This window comes from Leptodactylus fuscus, chromosome 4 (genome assembly GCF_031893055.1).
Source record: "Leptodactylus fuscus isolate aLepFus1 chromosome 4, aLepFus1.hap2, whole genome shotgun sequence".
Taxonomy (NCBI): Eukaryota; Metazoa; Chordata; class Amphibia; order Anura; family Leptodactylidae; genus Leptodactylus; species Leptodactylus fuscus.
This window is the reverse complement of record NC_134268.1, coordinates 16,487,711-16,508,492: the sequence shown is the minus strand read 5'-3', so window position 1 is coordinate 16,508,492 and position 20,782 is coordinate 16,487,711. Positions and strand designations below refer to the sequence as shown.

General features: G+C 40.7%; 1 protein-coding gene across 2 annotated transcripts in view; it reads right to left on the bottom strand.

The window, feature by feature from the left end:
• Positions 1 to 4,664: 4,664 nt before the first annotated feature.
• Positions 4,665 to 20,782, bottom strand: part of ADCY8 (adenylate cyclase 8) — a 243,041-nt gene continuing 226,923 nt past the window's right edge. For both annotated transcript variants that reach the window (XM_075270087.1, XM_075270088.1), the window contains 4 exons: positions 16,768 to 16,914; positions 12,992 to 13,084; positions 11,691 to 11,805; positions 4,665 to 5,169 (listed from right to left, as the gene is read on the bottom strand). In XM_075270087.1, coding sequence (XP_075126188.1) covers positions 4,682 to 5,169; positions 11,691 to 11,805; positions 12,992 to 13,084; positions 16,768 to 16,914 — 843 coding nt within the window. In that variant the 3' untranslated portion in view covers positions 4,665 to 4,681. The remainder of the gene's footprint in view (positions 5,170 to 11,690; positions 11,806 to 12,991; positions 13,085 to 16,767; positions 16,915 to 20,782) is intronic.

The window sequence follows — 20,782 nt, the reverse complement described above, 5'->3', positions numbered from 1 at the left end:
TGCTGGTTCTGGTGACAGTAACCCATCTATCTGCAGGACTGGGGTGATATGCTGATTCTGGTGACAGTAACCTATCTATCTGCAGGGCTGGGGTGATATGCTGGTTCTGGTGACAGTAACCTATCTATCTGCAGGGCTGGGGTGATATGCTGGTACTGGTGACAGTAACCTATCTATCTGCAGGGCTGGGGTGATATGCTGGTTCTGGTGACAGTAACCTATCTATCTGCAGGGCTGGGGTGATATGCTGGTTCTGGTGACAGTAACCTATCTATCTGCAGGGCTGGGGTGATATGCTGGTTCTGGTGACAGTAACCTATCTATCTGCAGGGCTGGGATGATATGCTGGTTCTGGTGACACTATCCTATCTATCTGCAGGGCTGGGGTGATATGCTGGCTCTGGTGACAGTAACCTATCTTATCTGCAGGACTAGGGTGATATGCTGGTTCTGATGACACTAACCTATCTATCTGCAGGGCTGGAGTGATATGCTGGGTCTGGTGACTCTAACCTATCTATCTGCAGGGCTGCGGTGATATGCTGGTTCTGGTGACAGTAACCTATCTATCTGCACAGCTGGGGTGATATGCTGGTTCTGGTGACAGTAACCTATCTATCTGCAGGGCTGGGGTGATATGTTGGTTCTGGTGACAGTAACCTATCTATCTGCAGGGCTGGGGTGATATGCTGGTTCTGGTGACACTATCCTATCTATCTGCAGGGCTGGGGTGATATGCTGGTACTGGTGACAGTAACCTATCTATCTGCAGGGCTGGGGTGATATGCTGGTTCTGGTGACAGTAACCTATCTATCTGCAGGACTGGGGTGATATGCTGATTCTGGTGACAGTAACCTATCTATCTGCAGGGCTGGGGTGATATGCTGGCTCTGGTGACACTAACCTATCTATCTGCAGGGCTGGGGTAATATGCTGGTTCTGGTGACAGTAACTTATCTATCTGCAGGGCTGGGGTGATATGCTGGTTCTGGTGACAGTAACCTATCTATCTGCAGGGCTGGGATGATATGCTGGTTCTGGTGACACTATCCTATCTATCTGCAGGGCTGGGGTGATATGCTGGCTCTGGTGACAGTAACCTATCTTATCTGCAGGACTGGGGTGATATGCTGGTTCTGATGACACTAACCTATCTATCTGCAGGGCTGGAGTGATATGCTGGGTCTGGTGACAGTAACCTATCTATCTGCAGGGCTGCGGTGATATGCTGGTTCTGGTGACAGTAACCTATCTATCTGCACAGCTGGGGTGATATGCTGGTTCTGGTGACAGTAACCTATCTATCTGCACGGCTGCAGTGATATGCTGGTTCTGGTGACAGTAACCTATCTATCTGCAGGGCTGGAGTGATACGCTGGTTCTGGTGACAGTAACCTATCTATCTGCAGGGCTGGGGTGATATGCTGGTTCTGATGACACTAACCTATCTATTTGCAGGGCTGGAGTGATATGCTGGTTCTGATGACACTAACCTATCTATCTGCAGGGCTGGAGTGATATGCTGGGTCTGGTGACACTAACCTATCTATCTGCAGGGCTGCGGTGATATGCTGGGTCTGGTGACACTAACCTATCTATCTGCAGGTCTGGGGTGATATGCTGGTACTGGTGACAGTAACCTATCTATCTGCAGGGCTGGGGTGATATGCTGGTTCTGGTGACAGTAACCTATCTATCTGCACGGCTGGGGTGATATGCTGGATCTGGTGACACTAACCTATCTATCTGCAGGACTGGGGTGATATGCTGGTTCTGGTGACAGTAACCTATCTATCTGCAGGACTGGGGTGATATGCTGGTACTGGTGACACTAACCTATCTATCTGCAGGGCTGGGGTGATATGCCGGGTCTGGTGACAGTAACCTATCTATCTGCAGGGCTGGGGTGATATGCTGGGTCTGGTGACACTAACCTATCTATCTGCAGGGCTGGGGTGATATGCTGGATCTGGTGACACTAACCTATCTATCTGCAGGACTGGGGTGATATGCTGGTTCTGGTGACAGTAACCTATCTATCTGCAGGACTGGGGTGATATGCTGGGTCTGGTGACACTAACCTATCTATCTGCAGGGCTGGGGTGATATGCTGGGTCTGGTGACAGTAACCTATCTATCTGCAGGGCCGGGGTGATATGCTGGGTCTGGTGACAGTAACCTATCTATCTGCAGGGCTGGGGTGATATGCTGGTTCTGGTGACAGTAACCTATCTATCAGCGGGGTGAATTGGTACTCCAGGTTTTGAGGACACTCCCTTTAAGCTGAGCAAAATATCAGTTTCACACTTAACATGTACCAACACATTTACACGTAAGATTCCCCGCACTACTGATTTAAAGGCCTAACATAATTTTGTCGGTGACCGTAGCGCGGCGTGAGCGTTCTCTGCAGGTAATCCGCATGTAATAGGGTTTGACGACACGGCTTAGACTTTGAGGATTGAACTGCCTCAGCTTTGTACAATGGGATAATTTAATGAAAATCACAGTAAATGTAATTTGTCTGGGGGCGAAAAACACATTGGATAGTTTTTCAGAAATGGCAGAGACCAAAATATTTTATTAACTACGTGTTATAATGGCACCAATGAGTCACCGGGTTTTGTGCGAAAAACTGAGAAGTGAGAATTGCAGCTAATAGCAATCGTAGCCTTGTTATTTAACCGCTTGCTGCAAACCAAAGACAAACAAAAAGTGAAGTTTTTGTCCTTTTGTTTTTCACTCTTTTAATCTAAATGCAAATTTTGCCATTGTTTTCTCATTCAGGCCTCCAAATCCTCATTATCTTCACGATGAATGATATAATTCTGGCTTCCTGTGGCTACCACTAGGGGGAGCTCACTGTACGTAAATTTGCGCTTCCCTGATTGACCACAATGAGAACTTTTGGCAGGGCTGAAATAGGAGAACAAACTTAGTAATATCTGCCGCGGGCTAAGTCAAGCCTTGAAAGGAAAGAGTGTTCTAGGTTACACTCATGGAGCAAGGGACAGGGGGTCGTAGTGACACAAGATACACCTGGAGCCGGCCCTGACACCAGTAGTCAATGTTGCTCATAATAAGTATTGTGTCCTTCATAAGACAAAGGCCGGGTTCACACGGAGTTACGTGCCGCGAGATTTGGCACGTAGACGCCGCGTGACCCTTTGCGTGCCGTACACGCTCCCATTCATTTCAATGGGAGCGGGGAGCGTATGCACCGCGCTAGTTTGCGGCCGTGCATTTATTCACGGCCGCAAACTAGCGCGGCGCATACGCTCCCCGCTCCCATTGAAATGAATGGGAGCGTGTACGGCACGCAAAGGGTCACGCGGCGTCTACGTGCCAAATCTCGCGGCACGTAACTCCGTGTGAACCCGGCCAAAGACATGTGTAGACAGGTCACTTTCTTCAGCAAGATAAGCACACTCTTCTGTTTTTATAGTTCCCATGATATGATTGTGCACATGGTGTCCAATCCCTGTCCACTTCGCAATCTTACCTTGTTACATGTTAAACTTTCATAGTCCCACGAGTGAACAGGTCACTGCCTCCATCAAAATCAGCACACTTCTCTGCTGTGATGGTTTCCATGGTCTGATTGACTACAAAGTGTTTCATTCCTGCCTACTTACAACACGTCCTGTATCTCCAGCATTGTTCTTCTTATCATACTCTCATGAGTGGACAGGTCACTGCTTCTGACAAAATCAGCACAATCCTCCACTGTGATCATTCCCATTACATGATTGACTAGAAAGTGTCTTATCCCTGCCTACTTATATCACTGCCCGTATCACCAGCTCTATCGATATCACCAGTCTCATAAGTAGATCGGTCACTGTCTCTGACAAAATCAGCACAATCCTCCGCTGTGATAAATCCTATTATATTAATGACTATGAAGTGTTTAATCCCTGCCTACTTACATCACTTCCCGTATCACCAACTCTTTCCTTATTACCGAAGTCCCATAAGTAGACAAGTCACTGCCTCTAACAAAATCAGCACAATCCTCCGCTGTGATCGTTCCCATTATATTAATGACTATGATGTGTTTAATCCCTGCCTATTTACATCACTGCCCGTATCACCAATTCTATCGATATCACCAGTCTCATAAGTAGATTGGTCACTGTCTCTGACAAAATCAGCACAATCCTCCGCTGTGATAAATCCCATTATATTAATGACTATGAAGTGTTTCATCCCTGCCTACTTACATCACTTCCCGTATCACCAGCTCTTTCCTTATTACCAAAGTCCCATAAGTAGACAAGTCACTGCCTCTGACATAATCAGAACAATCCTCCGCTGTGATCGTTTCCATTATATTAATGCCTACGATGTGTTTTATTCCTGCCTACTTACATCACTGCCCATATCACCAGCTCTATCGATATCACCAGTCTCGTGAGCAGACAAGTCACTGCCTCTGTCAAAATCAGCACAATCCTCCGCTGTGATAATCTCCATTATATGATTGGCTACAGAGTATCATATTCCCACCCACATCAAAGCCGAACTCGGCAACAAAAACCCGCAAATCTTCACGGTCAAATGGAATGTCCATTGAAGAGAAAATGTCAGCCATTTTGTAAAAAAATTATAAGTTTTTATTTGTGAATTTATATATAAAAGAAATACAAAAAATGAACTGAAAAGAAAAAAAAGTGTATTTTATGGCAATTCAGGTTTGTCGACTCCCTCTGTTTGCGTGACGACCTCTGATCCGCTTGATGCTAGCAATGTCCGCCTGTTGTAATGTCCCTTCATGATGGCGGAGTTGTTGTTTTCGTTGAGAATTTGCTTTTGCTTCTGTCGGTTCAGGGACTGTACGAGTCCTAGTACGACAGCCGCCAGTGAGTATTGTCCAGTGATGATTTTTGGCTGTGATATTAACGGATTTGGCTGTACTCTTCCTAGAAGAAAATAGGTTTTGATTTTTCCTTCCTGCTCGCTAATACCTTTCACGTAAATCTCTCCGCGATACTCAAACGCAAAGCCGCGATCCTTCAGGACATGGTAGGTCTCCTCAGGCACTTGGATTCTACCGCTCACTCCTGTGCTGTCCATCCTACTCGCCAGGTTCACCGTTTTCCCCCATATATCATATTGAGGTTTCTTCGCCCCAATGACTCCGGCGACAACTGACCCATGACTTATACCTAAGAGACAAGCAAAGACATACAATACATCAATCCTGCACAGAGATAGTCACATATGTTATCTATCTATCTCCTATCTATCTATCTATCTATCTCCTATCTATCTATCTATCTATCTATCTATCTATCTATCTATCTATCTCCTATCTATCTATCTATCTATCTATCTATCTATCTATCTATCTATCTATCTATCTATCTCCTATCTATATCTATCTATCTATCTATCTATCTATCTATCTATCTATCTATCTATCTATCTATCTCCTATCTATCTATCTCTCTCCTATCTATCTATCTATCTATCTATCTATCTATCTATCTATCTCTCTCTCTCCTATCTATCTATCTCCTATCTATCTATCTATCTATCTATCTATCTATCTATCTCCTATCTATCTATCTATCTATCTATCTATCTATCTATCTCCTATCTATCTATCTATCTATCTATCTATCTATCTCTCTCTCTCTCTCCTATCTATCTATCTCCTATCTATCTATCTATCTATCTATCTATCTATCTATCTATCTATCTATCTATCTATCTATCTCCTATCTATCTATCTATCTATCTATCTATCTCCTATCTATCTATCTATCTCCTATCTATCTATCTATCTATCTATCTATCTATCTCCTATCTATCTATCTATCTATCTATCTATCTATCTATCTATTGTCTATCTCCTATCTATCTATCTATCTATCTATCTATCTCCTATCTATCTATCTATCTATCTATCTATCTATCTATCTCCTATCTATCTATCTATCTATCTATCTATCTATCTATCTATCTATCTATCTATCATCTATCTATCTATCTATCTCTCTCCTATCTATCTATCTATCTATCTATCTATCTATCTATCTATCTATTGTCTATCTCCTATCTATCTATCTATCTATCTATCTATCTATCTATCTATCTCCTATCTATCTATCTATCTATCTATCTATCTATCTATCTCCTATCTATCTATCTATCTATCTATCTATCTATCTATCTCCTATCTATCTATCTATCTATCTATCTATCTATCTATCTATCTCCTATCTATCTATCTATCTATCTATCTATCTATCTATCTCCTATCTATATCTATCTATCTATCTATCTATCTATCTATCTCCTATCTATCTATCTCTCTCCTATCTATCTATCTATCTATCTATCTATCTATCTATCTATCTCTCTCTCTCCTATCTATCTATCTCCTATCTATCTATCTATCTATCTATCTCCTATCTATCTATCTATCTATCTATCTATCTATCTATCTATCTATCTATCTATCTCCTATCTATCTATCTATCTATCTATCTATCTATCTCTCTCTCTCCTATCTATCTATCTCCTATCTATCTATCTATCTATCTATCTATCTATCTATCTATCTCCTATCTATCTATCTATCTATCTATCTATCTCCTATCTATCTATCTATCTCCTATCTATCTATCTATCTATCTATCTCCTATCTATCTATCTATCTATCTATCTATCTATCTATCTATCTATCTCCTATCTATCTATCTATCTATCTATCTATCTATCTATCTATCTATTGTCTATCTCCTATCTATCTATCTATCTATCTATCTATCTCCTATCTATCTATCTATCTATCTATCTATCTATCTATCTATCTATCTATCATCTATCTATCTATCTATCTCTCTCCTATCTATCTATCTATCTATCTATCTATCTATCTATCTATTGTCTATCTCCTATCTATCTATCTATCTATCTATCTATCTATCTATCTATCTCCTATCTATCTATCTATCTATCTATCTATCTATCTATCTCCTATCTATCTATCTATCTATCTATCTATCTATCTATCTATCTATCTCCTATCTATCTATCTCCTATCTATCTATCTATCTATCTATCTCCTATCTATCTATCTATCTATCTATCTATCTATCTATCTATCATCTATCTATCTATCTATCTATCTATCTATCTATCTATCTATCTATCTATCTATCTCCTATCTATCTATCTCCTATCTATCTATCTATCTATCTATCTATCTATCTATCTCCTATCTATCTATCTATCTATCTATCTATCTATCTATCTATCTATCTATCTATCTATCTATCTATCGTCTATCTCCTATCTATCTATCTATCTATCTATTGTCTATCTCCTATCTATCTATCTATCTATCTATCTATCTATCTATCTATTGTCTATCTCCTATCTATCTATCTATCTATCTATCTATCTATCTATCGTCTATCTCCTATCTATCTATCTATCTATCTATCTATCTATCTCCTATCTATCTATCTATCTATCTATCTATCTATCTATCTATCTATCTATCTCTCTTCTTCCCTATTGTTATCTTTCTATCTGTCTTTCTGTTACAGTTACCACCAGTCACTGTTACCCTGTAGACCCTTTCCTGTAACCATCAGTACTAATACACACATATACTACGTTGTGCCTGGTGATGGAATAGATACAGTCCTATGAAAAAGTTTGGGCACCCCTATTAATCTTAATCATTTTTTGTTCTAAATATTTTGGTGTTTGCAACAGCCATTTCAGTTTGATATATCTAATAACTGATGGACACAGTAATATTTCAGGATTGAAATGAGGTTTATTGTACTAACAGAAAATGCGCAATATGCATTAAACCAAAATTTGACCGGTGCAAAAGTATGGGCACCCTTATCATTTTATTGATTTGAATACTCCTAACTACTTTTTACTGACTTACTGAAGCACAAAATTGGTTTTGTAACCTCACTGAGCTTTGAACTTCATAACCAGATGTATCCAATCATGAGAAAAGATATTTAAGGTGGCCAATTGCAAGTTGATCTCCTATTTGAATCTCCTCTGAAGAGTGGCATCATGGGCTACTCAAAACAACTCTCAAATGATCTGAAAACAAAGATTGTTCAACATAGTTATTCAGGGGAAGGATACAAAAAGCTGTCTCAGAGATTTAACCTGTCAGTTTCCACTGTGAGGAACATAGTAAGGAAATGGAAGACCACAGGGACAGTTCTTGTTAAGCCCAGAAGTGGCAGGCCAAGAAAAATATCAGAAAGGCAGAGAAGAAGAATGGTGAGAACAGTCAAGGACAATCCACAGACCACCTCCAAAGAGCTGCAGCATCATCTTGCTGCAGATGGTGTCACTGTGCATCGGTAACAATACAGCGCACTTTGCACAAATAGAAGCTGTATGGGAGAGTGATGAGAAAGAAGCCGTTTCTGCACGTACGCCACAAATAGAGTTGCCTGAGGTATGAAAAAGCACATTTGGACAAGGCAGCTTCATTTTGGAAACAAAGATTGAGTTGTTTGGTTATAAAAAAAGGCGTTATGCATGGCGTCCAAAAAGAAACAGCATTCCAAGAAAAACACATGCTACCCACTGTAAAATTTGGTGGAGGTTCCATCATGCTTTGGGGCTGTGTGGCCAATGCCGGCATCGGGAATCTTGTTAAAGTTGAGAGTCGCATGGATTCCACACAGTATCAGCAGATTCTTGAGAATAATGTTCAAGAATCAGTGACAAAGTTGAAGTTACGCCGGGGATGGATATTTCAGCAAGACAATGATCCAAAACACCGCTCCAAATCCTCAGGCATTCATGCAGAGGAACAATTACAATGTTCTGGAATGGCCATCCCAGTCCCCAGACCTGAATATCATTGAACATCTGTGGGATGATTTGAAGCGGGCTGTCCATGCTCGGCGACCATCTAACTTAACTGAACTTGAATTGTTTGTCCAAAATACCTTTATCCAGGATCCAGGAACTGATTAAAAGCTACAGGAAGCGACTAGAGGCTGTTATCTTTGCAAAAGGAGGATCTACTAAATATTAATGTCACTTTTCTGTTGAGGTGCCCATACTTTTGCACCGGTCAAATTTTGGTTTAATGCATATTGCACATTTTCTGTTAGTACAATAAACCTCATTTCAATCCTGAAATATTACTGTGTCCATCAGTTATTAGATATATCAAACTGAAATGGCTGTTATAAACACCAAAATATTTAGAACTAAAAATGATTAAGATTAATAGGGGTGCCCAAACTTTTTCATAGGACTGTATATAGATATTGGGCTATCACTGTCACTGTCACAGCAGCTTCCTGCACCCACCACTAGAAGGCGCTCTCTCCCTCCACATCTATGCAGCTCTCACTGAGTACAATACTAGTTATAGATATGGCTCAGTCTGGGATGCTGCGAGTGCGCCGGTTACGATGCTTTGTACGCCGGTGACCGTAGGATGAGTCACCATGTAAAGGTCCTGTGTACAACGCATCAAACAGGTGCACTCTCTTGTACGATTCATTAATTCCGGCTTGTGACCTCCCATGAAATTCAATGACGCTCCCGCATTAAGTGTCCGGATGTGCGGGGCCGTAAATGACAGAGCGGATACATCTGAATTCATCACTTTCGGCTTTTCCACTCATTATGCCGTATTTAATGCAGCAGGGATCGCCGCAAAATCACTTTATTTTATCTCCAACCTAGATTAATAGAGCCAGGATAAAAATCTCAGGATGTGATGAGCGCCGAATATGTAAAAATGGTGAATCGGACGGCGACTGCCGTAGTAAAAAAACATTATTAAGATGATTATGATAATTATATTGAGGAGCAATTCATGAAAACAACAGATCAAAGGCGGCTCAATTATATGTGGGAGGGCGTACTCCAGGTGCAGGGACCGGCGAATATGGAAAACCGGAAAGTAGCGGCATTTTTCCATTAACTCCTTCTGGCACCAGTGAGAGAACGCTTCAAGTAACATAAGAAGTTCTATGGCTAGAATGTCAAATCTCACAAGATACTGTAACTCAGGGCTTAGGAGTCCAGGGGGTGGAGTCATTCAATGATTGATAGCTCTATTATACATAGCCATATTGAATAGGACCGCCCCTTGGACTCCTAAGGCCTGAGTTACAGCTCCGCCTACTCTACAATATGGTTCCTGCAGACAGTGCGCCATGTTCACACCAGGAATCTAAAGATCTCTAGTCTTTGTTCTCTTCTTTGCAGTTCTGCTGGGGGAGATTCTATACGGCATTTGCATTTATCATATGGCTGTTGCTTTAAGGTTGCTATGCCTACTAGTCAAACTTTGGCTGGGCCTGGGTTTGATATGTACCAGGGCTGGATTGCAGCGCCCAAGCAGTGAGGCAGGGTATTGTAACCTGACACGTTCCTTACTACGGTGCCTGTGATTACTCTAGTTTTCTGGCTCTGTGTTCTCAGAATTTACTCCAAGTGTCTTCCTGGTTTTCCAATGATTCCTTCAATGATAACTTATCTCGGTTTCTTCTCCTGGTTATCAACGCTTTTACTGATTTGCCTTTATCCGTAACCTCCTGGACTTGACTATAGATTGGACTGCTAATATTTCTAGACTTCCTTTTTAGCCTATTCCCATACTCTCTCGGTTTCTGACCCTGGCTTGTCTGTTACTCTCTCTGCCCACATCAGTGTTCCTGGTCTGGTCCTTAGCCTGTAAGTATACTTGCATTCTGACTTGTTCTGTTCTTGTTCTGGGGATGCAACCTGGGTCCCGAGCAGCCAAGTCCATGGTGCCTTGTGTTGCGCTCTGGTTCGTATTACACTATACTATACTATTCTGTACTATACTATACTGTACTATACTATACTATTCTGTACTATACTATACTATACTATACTATACTATACTATACTGTACTATACTATACTATTCTGTACTATACTATACTATTCTGTACTATACTATACTGTACTATACTATACTATACTATACTGTACTATACTATACTATTCTGTACTATACTATACTATTCTGTACTATACTATACTGTACTATACTATACTATTCTGTACTATACTATACTATACTATTCTGTACTATACTATACTGTACTATACTATACTATTCTGTACTATACTATACTGTACTATACTATACTGTACTATACTATACTATTCTGTACTATACTATTCTGTACTATACTATACTATTCTGTACTATACTATACTGTACTATACTATACTATTCTGTACTATACTATTCTGTACTATACTATACTGTACTATACTATACTATTCTGTACTATACTATTCTGTACTATACTATACTATTCTGTACTATACTATACTGTACTATACTATACTATTCTGTACTATACTATTCTGTACTATACTATACTATTCTGTACTATACTATACTATACTATTCTGTACTATACTATACTGTACTATACTATACTATTCTGTACTATACTATACTATTCTGTACTATACTATACTATACTATACTATGCTATACAGTCCAGAGCAGCGTAGGATTATAGATAACTTGTTTCCTTGACCTCTGCTGCTCCTGTGTATCCAGAAATTGCTTACATGCCAGTGCTATTACCTTTTGTCAATTGCTTAACTAGTAATTCAATAACAGTTGAAGGTGACCGGGTTCCTTTAAGAGTTTATCCAGTGCATCTTACACAATACTTACCAATACGGAGCTCGAAGTTGTTGAATGAATGTTTGTTGATCTCCTGGATGCTTTCGTTCAGTGCGATGGAGAAGTCGGCCACGGCGCACAAGTGTCCCCATTTGTCTTCACATTGCTAAATGATAAATAAGACAAACGCATTAGACGCGCTCATCAGCCTCGGGAATGGGTTAGTATTGCTGATCAGTGACATAACTAGGAATGGCGGGGCCTGTGGTGAACTTTTGACATGGCCCCCCCTCAACCTCGACCGACCGACCCCCTGCCACATTCCTTCACACAGTATTATCCCCCATAGTGGCCCCTGCACACAGTATTATCCCCCATAGTGGCCCCTGCACACAGTATTATACCCCATAGTGGCCCCTGCACACAGTATTATACCCCATAGTGTCCCCTGCACACAGTATTATGTCCCATAGTGGCCCCTGCACACAGTATTATCCCCCATAGTGGCCCCTGCACACAGTATTATACCCCATAGTGGCCCCTGCACACAGTATTATGTCCCATAGTGGCCCCAGCACATTGGACATGAAACTACTGCAAAAAATCAAGAAAAAAGTCCCAACTAAAATACACAGAGTAGCAGCTGCAGCTATTTGAGTGTCTTTTCCAGCAGACTCCTCCCCCTTCCTCTCCATAGACTTCTATTTAAAATGTAAAGACTCATAACTTGAGAAGAAAACAGATTTATTTAATAAGATCTATTACAAAGTTTCTTCTATTCACCTGTACTATTCATTTATGAAGAGATATTCCATAATTTGTGGTACACTTTAATAACATTAGGGTCAGGGGATAATCATACACATGAGGGAGAGTGTGTGCCTACATAGGCAGTACGGAGACTTACAAGTCATTCCTGCTCCGCTAGGGATTCTGGGTAAAAAATATGCAAATCTATTCTGCAGAATGTAATTAGGAGAACAGTGCCTCTGTATGCTGCCCTCTAGAGGACAGTCCCCTTAACATCATGCATGACTCAGTTAATAAGCCTACTGACATGATGCGGGGTTTATTGTCAAATTAATATTTCTATTCCAAATAACATTGGTCACTATTTCTTTGCAGTTGCATCTAGGACTGCACTGGGGCCTACAGTGTTTCCATCTATAGGGTTAAACATACCATTGTTGTATATACTTGTATGATGGGCCTTCAGAACAGATTGCTCTGAGGGGTCCACGGCAATGGTGTTATACTGAATAGGCCCCCAGTGGCCATAAATATATATATATATATATATATATATACTATACAGCTCATTCAGAGGGCCAGGGGTTGTATCTTACAAGTACCTGCTTCTCCGGAGATAATCCTGATACGGCCATGTACGTGCTTCCAATAGTTTTGATCTTTTCGATGTCCTGGAATCTCTCTTCATCTAATAACTGCAGAAACATACAACAAAATAGATAAATGACGGTGATGACATCATCGCACCTTGTCACCTGGAGGAAGACAACGTATGAACGAATGCAGCAAGATGGCACCAGCTAGGAGGACCAATGCCAGTAACAGAGGTATATAGCATGGGGCAGATAGCAAAACCTCAGGGGCGGATTTACTGCTGGACTGATCTCGTTTGTTCTGAACTGGAAGTGCTATAATTATATTCTGGAGGCCCGGGGGATGTGCCGAAACATCTGAAACACTGACACTCACCTTCCCTGGGCTCCATTGCAGCATCCAATGCTTTATGGCAGTCCTCTTCCCATCCTGGAGCGCATGGGGGGGCACCAACACAATGATACTTTAACACAAGTATCATGGCATCAGCACACCCCATGTGACTCAAGACTCCCAATCAGAGGCCTCAGTGGTCTCCAGGGGCCCATGACTATGAAGAGACCGGCGATGGAGCGCCGGACGCCGCAAGGGAACAGGGCAAGATGAAGGTGAGTATCAGTGTTTATCATCTTATTGCACCTTCCCTGGGCTACATACAGAGCACAATTCATGATCCTAAAAATTTCAGATTTTTTTCCAGAACCAAAATTTTTGAAAAAATTCACCGTGAACCCTACTTGTTACAAACTAGCTACTTACAAGACTAAGTGCGCCAAATTCATGTTGGTTGATGAATGTGGCAAACCTTTACGTACTATAAACCAATTGCTTGGGCCAAAAATTTAGCATCTTAAGCCACACCTCATTCAAGCTAAACCACACCCATTTCCTACTCAGCCACTCCTGCGAGCCAGATTTGATGAGTAAATCAGCCCCTCATGCAAATATGCTATAAATGGGGTCTCCACTTTGTTCTATCCCTACTCCTTAGAAGGAACCCTTGACAATAAGCTAAATACAAAGGACCCCCCTCTCCCTCCCCCATCCCCGCTGGGGCCTCCAGTGATCAGCTCTATGATGTAACCCCGCAGTAAGTGTCCTATTTCCCAGCAGCGCCTCCACAGGAGAAATTAAGCATTACATTGCGTCCATTTACATTGGTCTGTGTACTGCCAACATCCCACACCTTGTTCCATGGGCCTCATTGTAATGGTTGTTTTACAACTGGCCCACACCTTGATCGGTTGGCGGCCCATGCAGTTCACTCATTGAATCCCTGTTTTTTATGGGGGTTCCATATAGCACTAAAATAATACCATCATACTATGCCCATTGAATAAACCAGCTGCATCCTCTGCCACTGCATTTTCATAGGTTTGGGCAGTGGTAGATGATGTGCCCCTGGCAGGCCCAGTAGTGGTTTGCTCCAATTTGCTAATCACCCTTCATCTCCTCTAGCAACCCATACACTAAAACAGAGGAATGTCCCTTTAAGGCTCCGCAGCTCATCCTCCGCATAACAAACAGCATATAGCTGCACTTCAATATTCTGAATTTCAATGACCTCGTTCTGTGGATTGTGAGCTGCCCGGGTACACTGTTTATGCGCCCATATGCCAATCTCAAGACATGTTGTTTTCTGTTTGGAACACATTAAAATGCAAAATATTTAGCATGGAATAAAAATCTTTTTCTGAAGTTTCAATCACAGACACTTCTCAGATCTCCTCCAGATACCGAGCGGCCCATCTGCTACACTTCTGAAATCAGGCGGCTAAGGTCACCGAAATATGGTACAGATGGCGCCCAAATCCAACTAAATACACTAACACATGTCTGCTGGAGCCCATGTAAAACACATCTCATCCTCTGCTCCTTGGCTGGGCTCTGAAGACGCAACACAGACAACACGGGCACAACAATAACAGCCCAATATACAGGACCCTGGTAATAGCATAGAACATGGATACTGGGGGTGGGATACATGATACTCACTGTATTCTTATACCTGGGGGCAGTATTATAGTAGTTATATTCTTGTACATAGGAGTAGTATTATAGTAGTTATATTCTTGTACATAGGATCAGTATTATAGTAGTTATATTCTTGTACATAGGAGTAGTATTATAGTAGTTATATTCTTGTACATAGGATCAGTATTATAGTAGTTATATACTTGTACATAGGAGTAGTATTATAGTAGTTATATTCTTGTACATAGGAGTAGTATTATAGTAGTTATATTCTTGTACATAGGAGTAGTATTATAGTAGTTATATTCTTGTACATAGGAGTAGTATTATAGTAGTTATATTCTTGTACATAGGAGTAGTATTATAGTAGTTATATTCTTGTACATAGGGAGCAGTATTATAGTAGTTATATTCTTGTACATAGGAGTAGTATTATAGTAGTTATATTCTTGTACATAGGATCAGTATTATAGTAGTTATATTCTTGTACATAGGAGTAGTATTATAGTAGTTATATTCTTGTACATAGGATCAGTATTATAGTAGTTATATTCTTGTACATAGGAGTAGTATTATAGTAGTTATATTCTTGTACATAGGGAGCAGTATTATAGTAGTTATATTCTTGTACATAGGAGGCAGTATTATAGTAGTTATATTCTTGTACATAGGAGTAGTATTATAGTAGTTATATTCTTGTACATAGGATCAGTATTATAGTAGTTATATTCTTGTACATAGGAGTAGTATTATAGTAGTTATATTCTTGTACATAGGAGGTAGTATTATAGTAGTTATATTCTTGTACATAGGGGGCAGTATTATAGTAGTTATATTCTTGTACATAGGAGGTAGTATTATAGTAGTTATATTCTTGTACATAGGAGCAGTATTATAGTAGTTATATTCTTGTACATAGGAGGTAGTATTATAGTAGTTATATTCTTGTACATAGCAGTAGTATTATAGTAGTTATATTCCTGTACATAGGAGTAGTATTATAGTAGTTATATTCTTGTATATAGGAGTAGTATTATAGTAGTTATATTCCTGTACATAGGAGTAGTATTATAGTAGTTACATTCTTGTATATAGGAGTAGTATTATAGTAGTTATATTCTTGTACATAGGAGGTAGTATTATAGTAGTTATATTCTTGTACATAGGAGTAGTATTATAGTAGTTATATTCTTGTACATAGGAGGTAGTATTATAGTAGTTATATTCTTGTACATAGCAGTAGTATTATAGTAGTTATATTCCTGTACATAGGAGTAGTATTATAGTAGTTATATTCTTGTATATAGGAGTAGTATTATAGTAGTTATATTCCTGTACATAGGAGTAGTATTATAGTAGTTACATTCTTGTATATAGGAGTAGTATTATAGTAGTTATATTCTTGTACATAGGAGGTAGTATTATAGTAGTTATATTCTTGTACATAGTAGTATTATAGTAGTTATATTCTTGTACATAGGAGCAGTATTATAGTAGTTATATTCTTGTACATAGGAGGTAGTATTATAGTAGTTATATTCTTGTACATAGGGGGCAGTATTATAGTAGTTATATTCTTGTACATAGGAGCAGTATTATAGTAGTTATATTCTTGTACATAGGGGTAGTATTGTAGTAGTTATATTCTTGTACATAGGAGTAGTATTATAGTAGTTATATTCTTGTACATAGGAGGTAGTATTATAGTAGTTATATTCTTGTACATAGGGGGCAGTATTATAGTAGTTATATTGTTGTTGCTTTCTAATGCATGTAACCTTCCACCTTTCCTACAGTCAATGATATTTACCTCATCAAAGTCAGCGATTATTTCATTCAGTAAGCGTAGACACTCCACACCCTGGTTATTCATTTCCGTTTGAGAATAAAAATCGGCAAATCCAGGGATTGAAGCAAACATGACACCCACAGCATCGTAGGACTGTGAATACAGCTCCTGGAGGAGAAAAGCATCAAACGCAACAATAAAAATTTCTGGTGCATTTTTAGTAACATAAGAACCGAAACAATATAGACCAACAGCTGTTACAGACACAATTCCATCTTAGAGTATACAGGGAACAAAGGGGGCAATATGCTCAGGTTTACAAGGTGCTGACTCCAGCATGGAAGCAGAATAAGGTTTGTGGAGGACCATTGGGTAAACATTTTTATGCAGACCCTATCCCGCCTTTGAAACTTTTTGCAACTGACCCTTCATAGCAGCCACATACATCTAGATAGAAATAGATGGATTCAAGATATTGTAGATAGACAGATAGGCAGAGAGGAGGAGGGGTGGTGGCGGTCTAATACGTCTCCAAGGTGGCCCGAGGCCATGGTGAATGTGCCCCTTGTGCCCACCCTATAATCCCTCTATTATTATCATTATACACATTATTACTATTATCAGCCCTTCCTTACTAAACCATATTTCATCTCCTATAAAATCACGCTTACACTAATTTGTATCTGCAGGAGAAATAATTGTACATTAGGACGCGAGGCCGGCGCAAGTTAGATTCTATGACAATACATCCAGCAAAAATAGCAGAATAGTAAACCCATCAGAGAGTTAATAAATGTGACATTACAATATTGTAGCACTTATGAATATGTATAATACATCAGAGCGGTGTAATTACAATAATCAGTATGGAGGTATATTAACAAAGCCGCCACTCAGACGCGCTATACCTACAATAACAAACCCCCGATCCCGGTGTAACAGGCAGAAATGATAGGCTGCGATCGGGTGTAATATGTAGCTATCAGCTCACATCTGCACATTCTCACTACTGACGGCTCATTTGCACCTAAATGCAGAAATTCGCCAACAAATAAAAGTCCTGGTGTTGTCGTCTTAAGTTAAACTTGTTCAAAGTTTTGTTTAACAAATTGCTGACAACCAATATGGCCGCTGTTATGTCTCCTGCAGTGTTTGCACCCAGTTTTTCAAGATTGACGAATGATAAAGGGAAGACATATTGCAAAGATATGCCATTATGGTATTGGTCTGATTGCTGGGACCCCCAGCAATCCAATCAGAAGGGGTGCTCCAATGTTATGACACTTGCATTAAAGGGATCCTATCATTTAAACTGAATTTTTCTGCTTATCACGTAGGAATAGCCTTAAGAAAGGCTATTTTTCTCCGACCTTTAGATGTCTTCTCCGCGCCACGGTTCTGTAGAAATCCCGTTTTTTGCCGGTATGCAAATGAGTTCTCTCGCAGCACTGGGGGCGTCCCCAATGCTGCGAGAGAACTCTCCAGCGCCGCCTCTATCTTCTTCATTAACGGGTGTTCTTTGCGTCTTCTTCCGAGGGTTGGCTTCAAACTTCTAGGCCTCGGGCAAAGCCGACTGCGCATGCCTGCCAGCCACAAGAAGATGGCTGATTACAATACTGTGCAAGTAGCTATTTTCTTGTGGTCGGCGAGCATGCGCAGTCGGCTTTGCCCTAGGCCTGAGGCCTAGAAGTTTGAAGCTTCCGCCGGAAGAACACGCGAAGAAGACCCGTTCCTGAAGAAGATGGTAGGTGGCGCTGGAGAGTTCTCTCGCAGCATTGGTGACGGCCCCAGTGCTGTTTTAACGCTGGGGCCCACCCCCAGTGTTGCAAGAGAACTCATTTGCATACCGGAAAAAAACGGAATTTCTATGGAACAGCGGCGCTGAGAAGACATCTAAAGGTAGGAGACGAATAGCCTTTCTTAAGGCTATTCCTACGTGATAAACAGACAAATTTCAGTTTAAATGATAGGATCCCTTTAAGGTGCACAGCTTACAGGCCATTGTGGTTACCCAGGGCTAGTGACATCATCTAGGAGGCCAGAAGAGGACCCCAGTGGATCACCGGACACCATGATGGAGCACAGGAGAAGTAAAGTGAATAAAAGTGTTCTTTATGTTTCCTCACATCCAATGACCCTCTATTTCTAATATTCCAGAAGACAGTCCAGTGTATAATGTAGTTCATAGGTGGCAAACCCCAAAAGTCCTGGGTTTCTGCTGAATCAGAAACTTTTGGACAATTTGGATGAATCTGATTTGCTAAGCTCACCATCCACTAATAATGATGAGATGACTCTGCTCATACCGTCTGAGTCTATACAGCAAAGCTGTTGCAAAAAAATGCAAAATTTTTGTTTTTTTATTAGTAACAAAAATTAGTAATACAAAAATGTAAAAAACAACATTTCTAGTAAAAGCCTGATTGAGATAACATGACATTTCTGAGGCTCCTATCCATTTGATATGAGAGGGCGGCTTTACCTGCTCTTAGCACAAGAGGAGATAATGGTACCGGTTCTGTAGTGTCTACAGAGATGGAGTTGTCCTGCTTTGTTCCCTACTACGGTATATATCCGCTCCCCGGCACTGAAGTGGTGGTTTTATCGCTTTCTTGATTATAAAGCAGCCACAGTGAACATAAAAGGGTGTAATGGATTGTAATGGGGGAAGCTTCTACCTGCACTCAGCCCGGGCAGAACATTTCTGCAGATTATTTACTGCATTTACTACGAGAAGCGGCGGAATAAAGGCTCTCTCTATACAGCACCGAACAATATACAATTCCTTGAATTCCGGACTCATGAAAGGTAAAAGCTGAAGCTTTTATCAGAGCGACGTGGCAAGGAGTTCAGGGAACTGGAAGTCCTGATCCTGAAGACAAGAATCTATCTGAATAATACATAAAACATACAATACATAGAATCAATGGGGAAAAGGAAATATCGTAAAAATGCAAAAGGAAAACAAAGGAAAAAAAGACCGAAAACAAAAAGTTCAAAAATTGTTGTTCTGGTAATCTGTGCTAAATAGAGATGAGCGAGTAGTATTCCATCGAATACCTCGCCGGCATAGGAATGCGTGTAAGCGGCCGAACACCAAGAGGTTAAGCGCATCGAATATTCTTGGTGTTTGGCCGCTTACACGCATTCCTATGCCGGCGAGGTATGCGATCGAATACTAATCGCATATCTCTAGTGCTGAAGAAAGTAAAGTACCGGAACATGGCGTTATAATAGTTATAATGGTGGATATAATAGATGGGGTGTGAGAGCTACCACCTCAAAAATTGGGGCAATGGTATGGTCCTAGAAAGGAAAGACTGGTCCATATAGGGGTAGGGAGGTCCGTATTTATCACATTGCCGTAAAGGAAGGCAATACCAACAGGCAGGGCCAGGGCTCAAACCAAAAGTGGAGTAGATAAAGAACTATGGGACTTTTTTTCCCTAGCCCCCACGGTTTTTGAACAATTGGTGCACCAAATATGTTTATTAGGCTCTCTACTGTCAGGTGGTCTAACTAAGGCTAGATTTTTAATTTTTTTTGGGAGATTGTGAGCCCCCTATTGGGCTCACAATGTACATTCCCTGTCGTCCCACCAGCGGCACAATATGAGCCTTGTGCCGCTGTTGGGACTAAGGGAAAACAGATTATATACATCATCATCCATTTTTCCCTATCAGTATGTCCTTGGAGTATGGGAGGAAATCCATGCAAACACAGGGAGAACATCCAAACTCCTTGGCAGGATTTGAACCCAGGACTCCAGCCACCATGTTGTCCCACTAAGGCTAGATTTCTGAGCAGCCAATTTTTTGAAAACTGTACACCACAAGTCTTGATCTTATAGAAGCGGATAGAACAAAGCGCCTGTTTGCCATAGGCATTACTTGCTGCGCTATACTCTGCATCTCAGAGGTAATTCCCTTTTAATTGGACATTTGTGCGGGCCGGGACGGAACTGGAGGTATACCAGGCGTTCTCGCCATACATCGTACGCTGATTGGCATATCTACTGCTACATATCAGAGTCTGA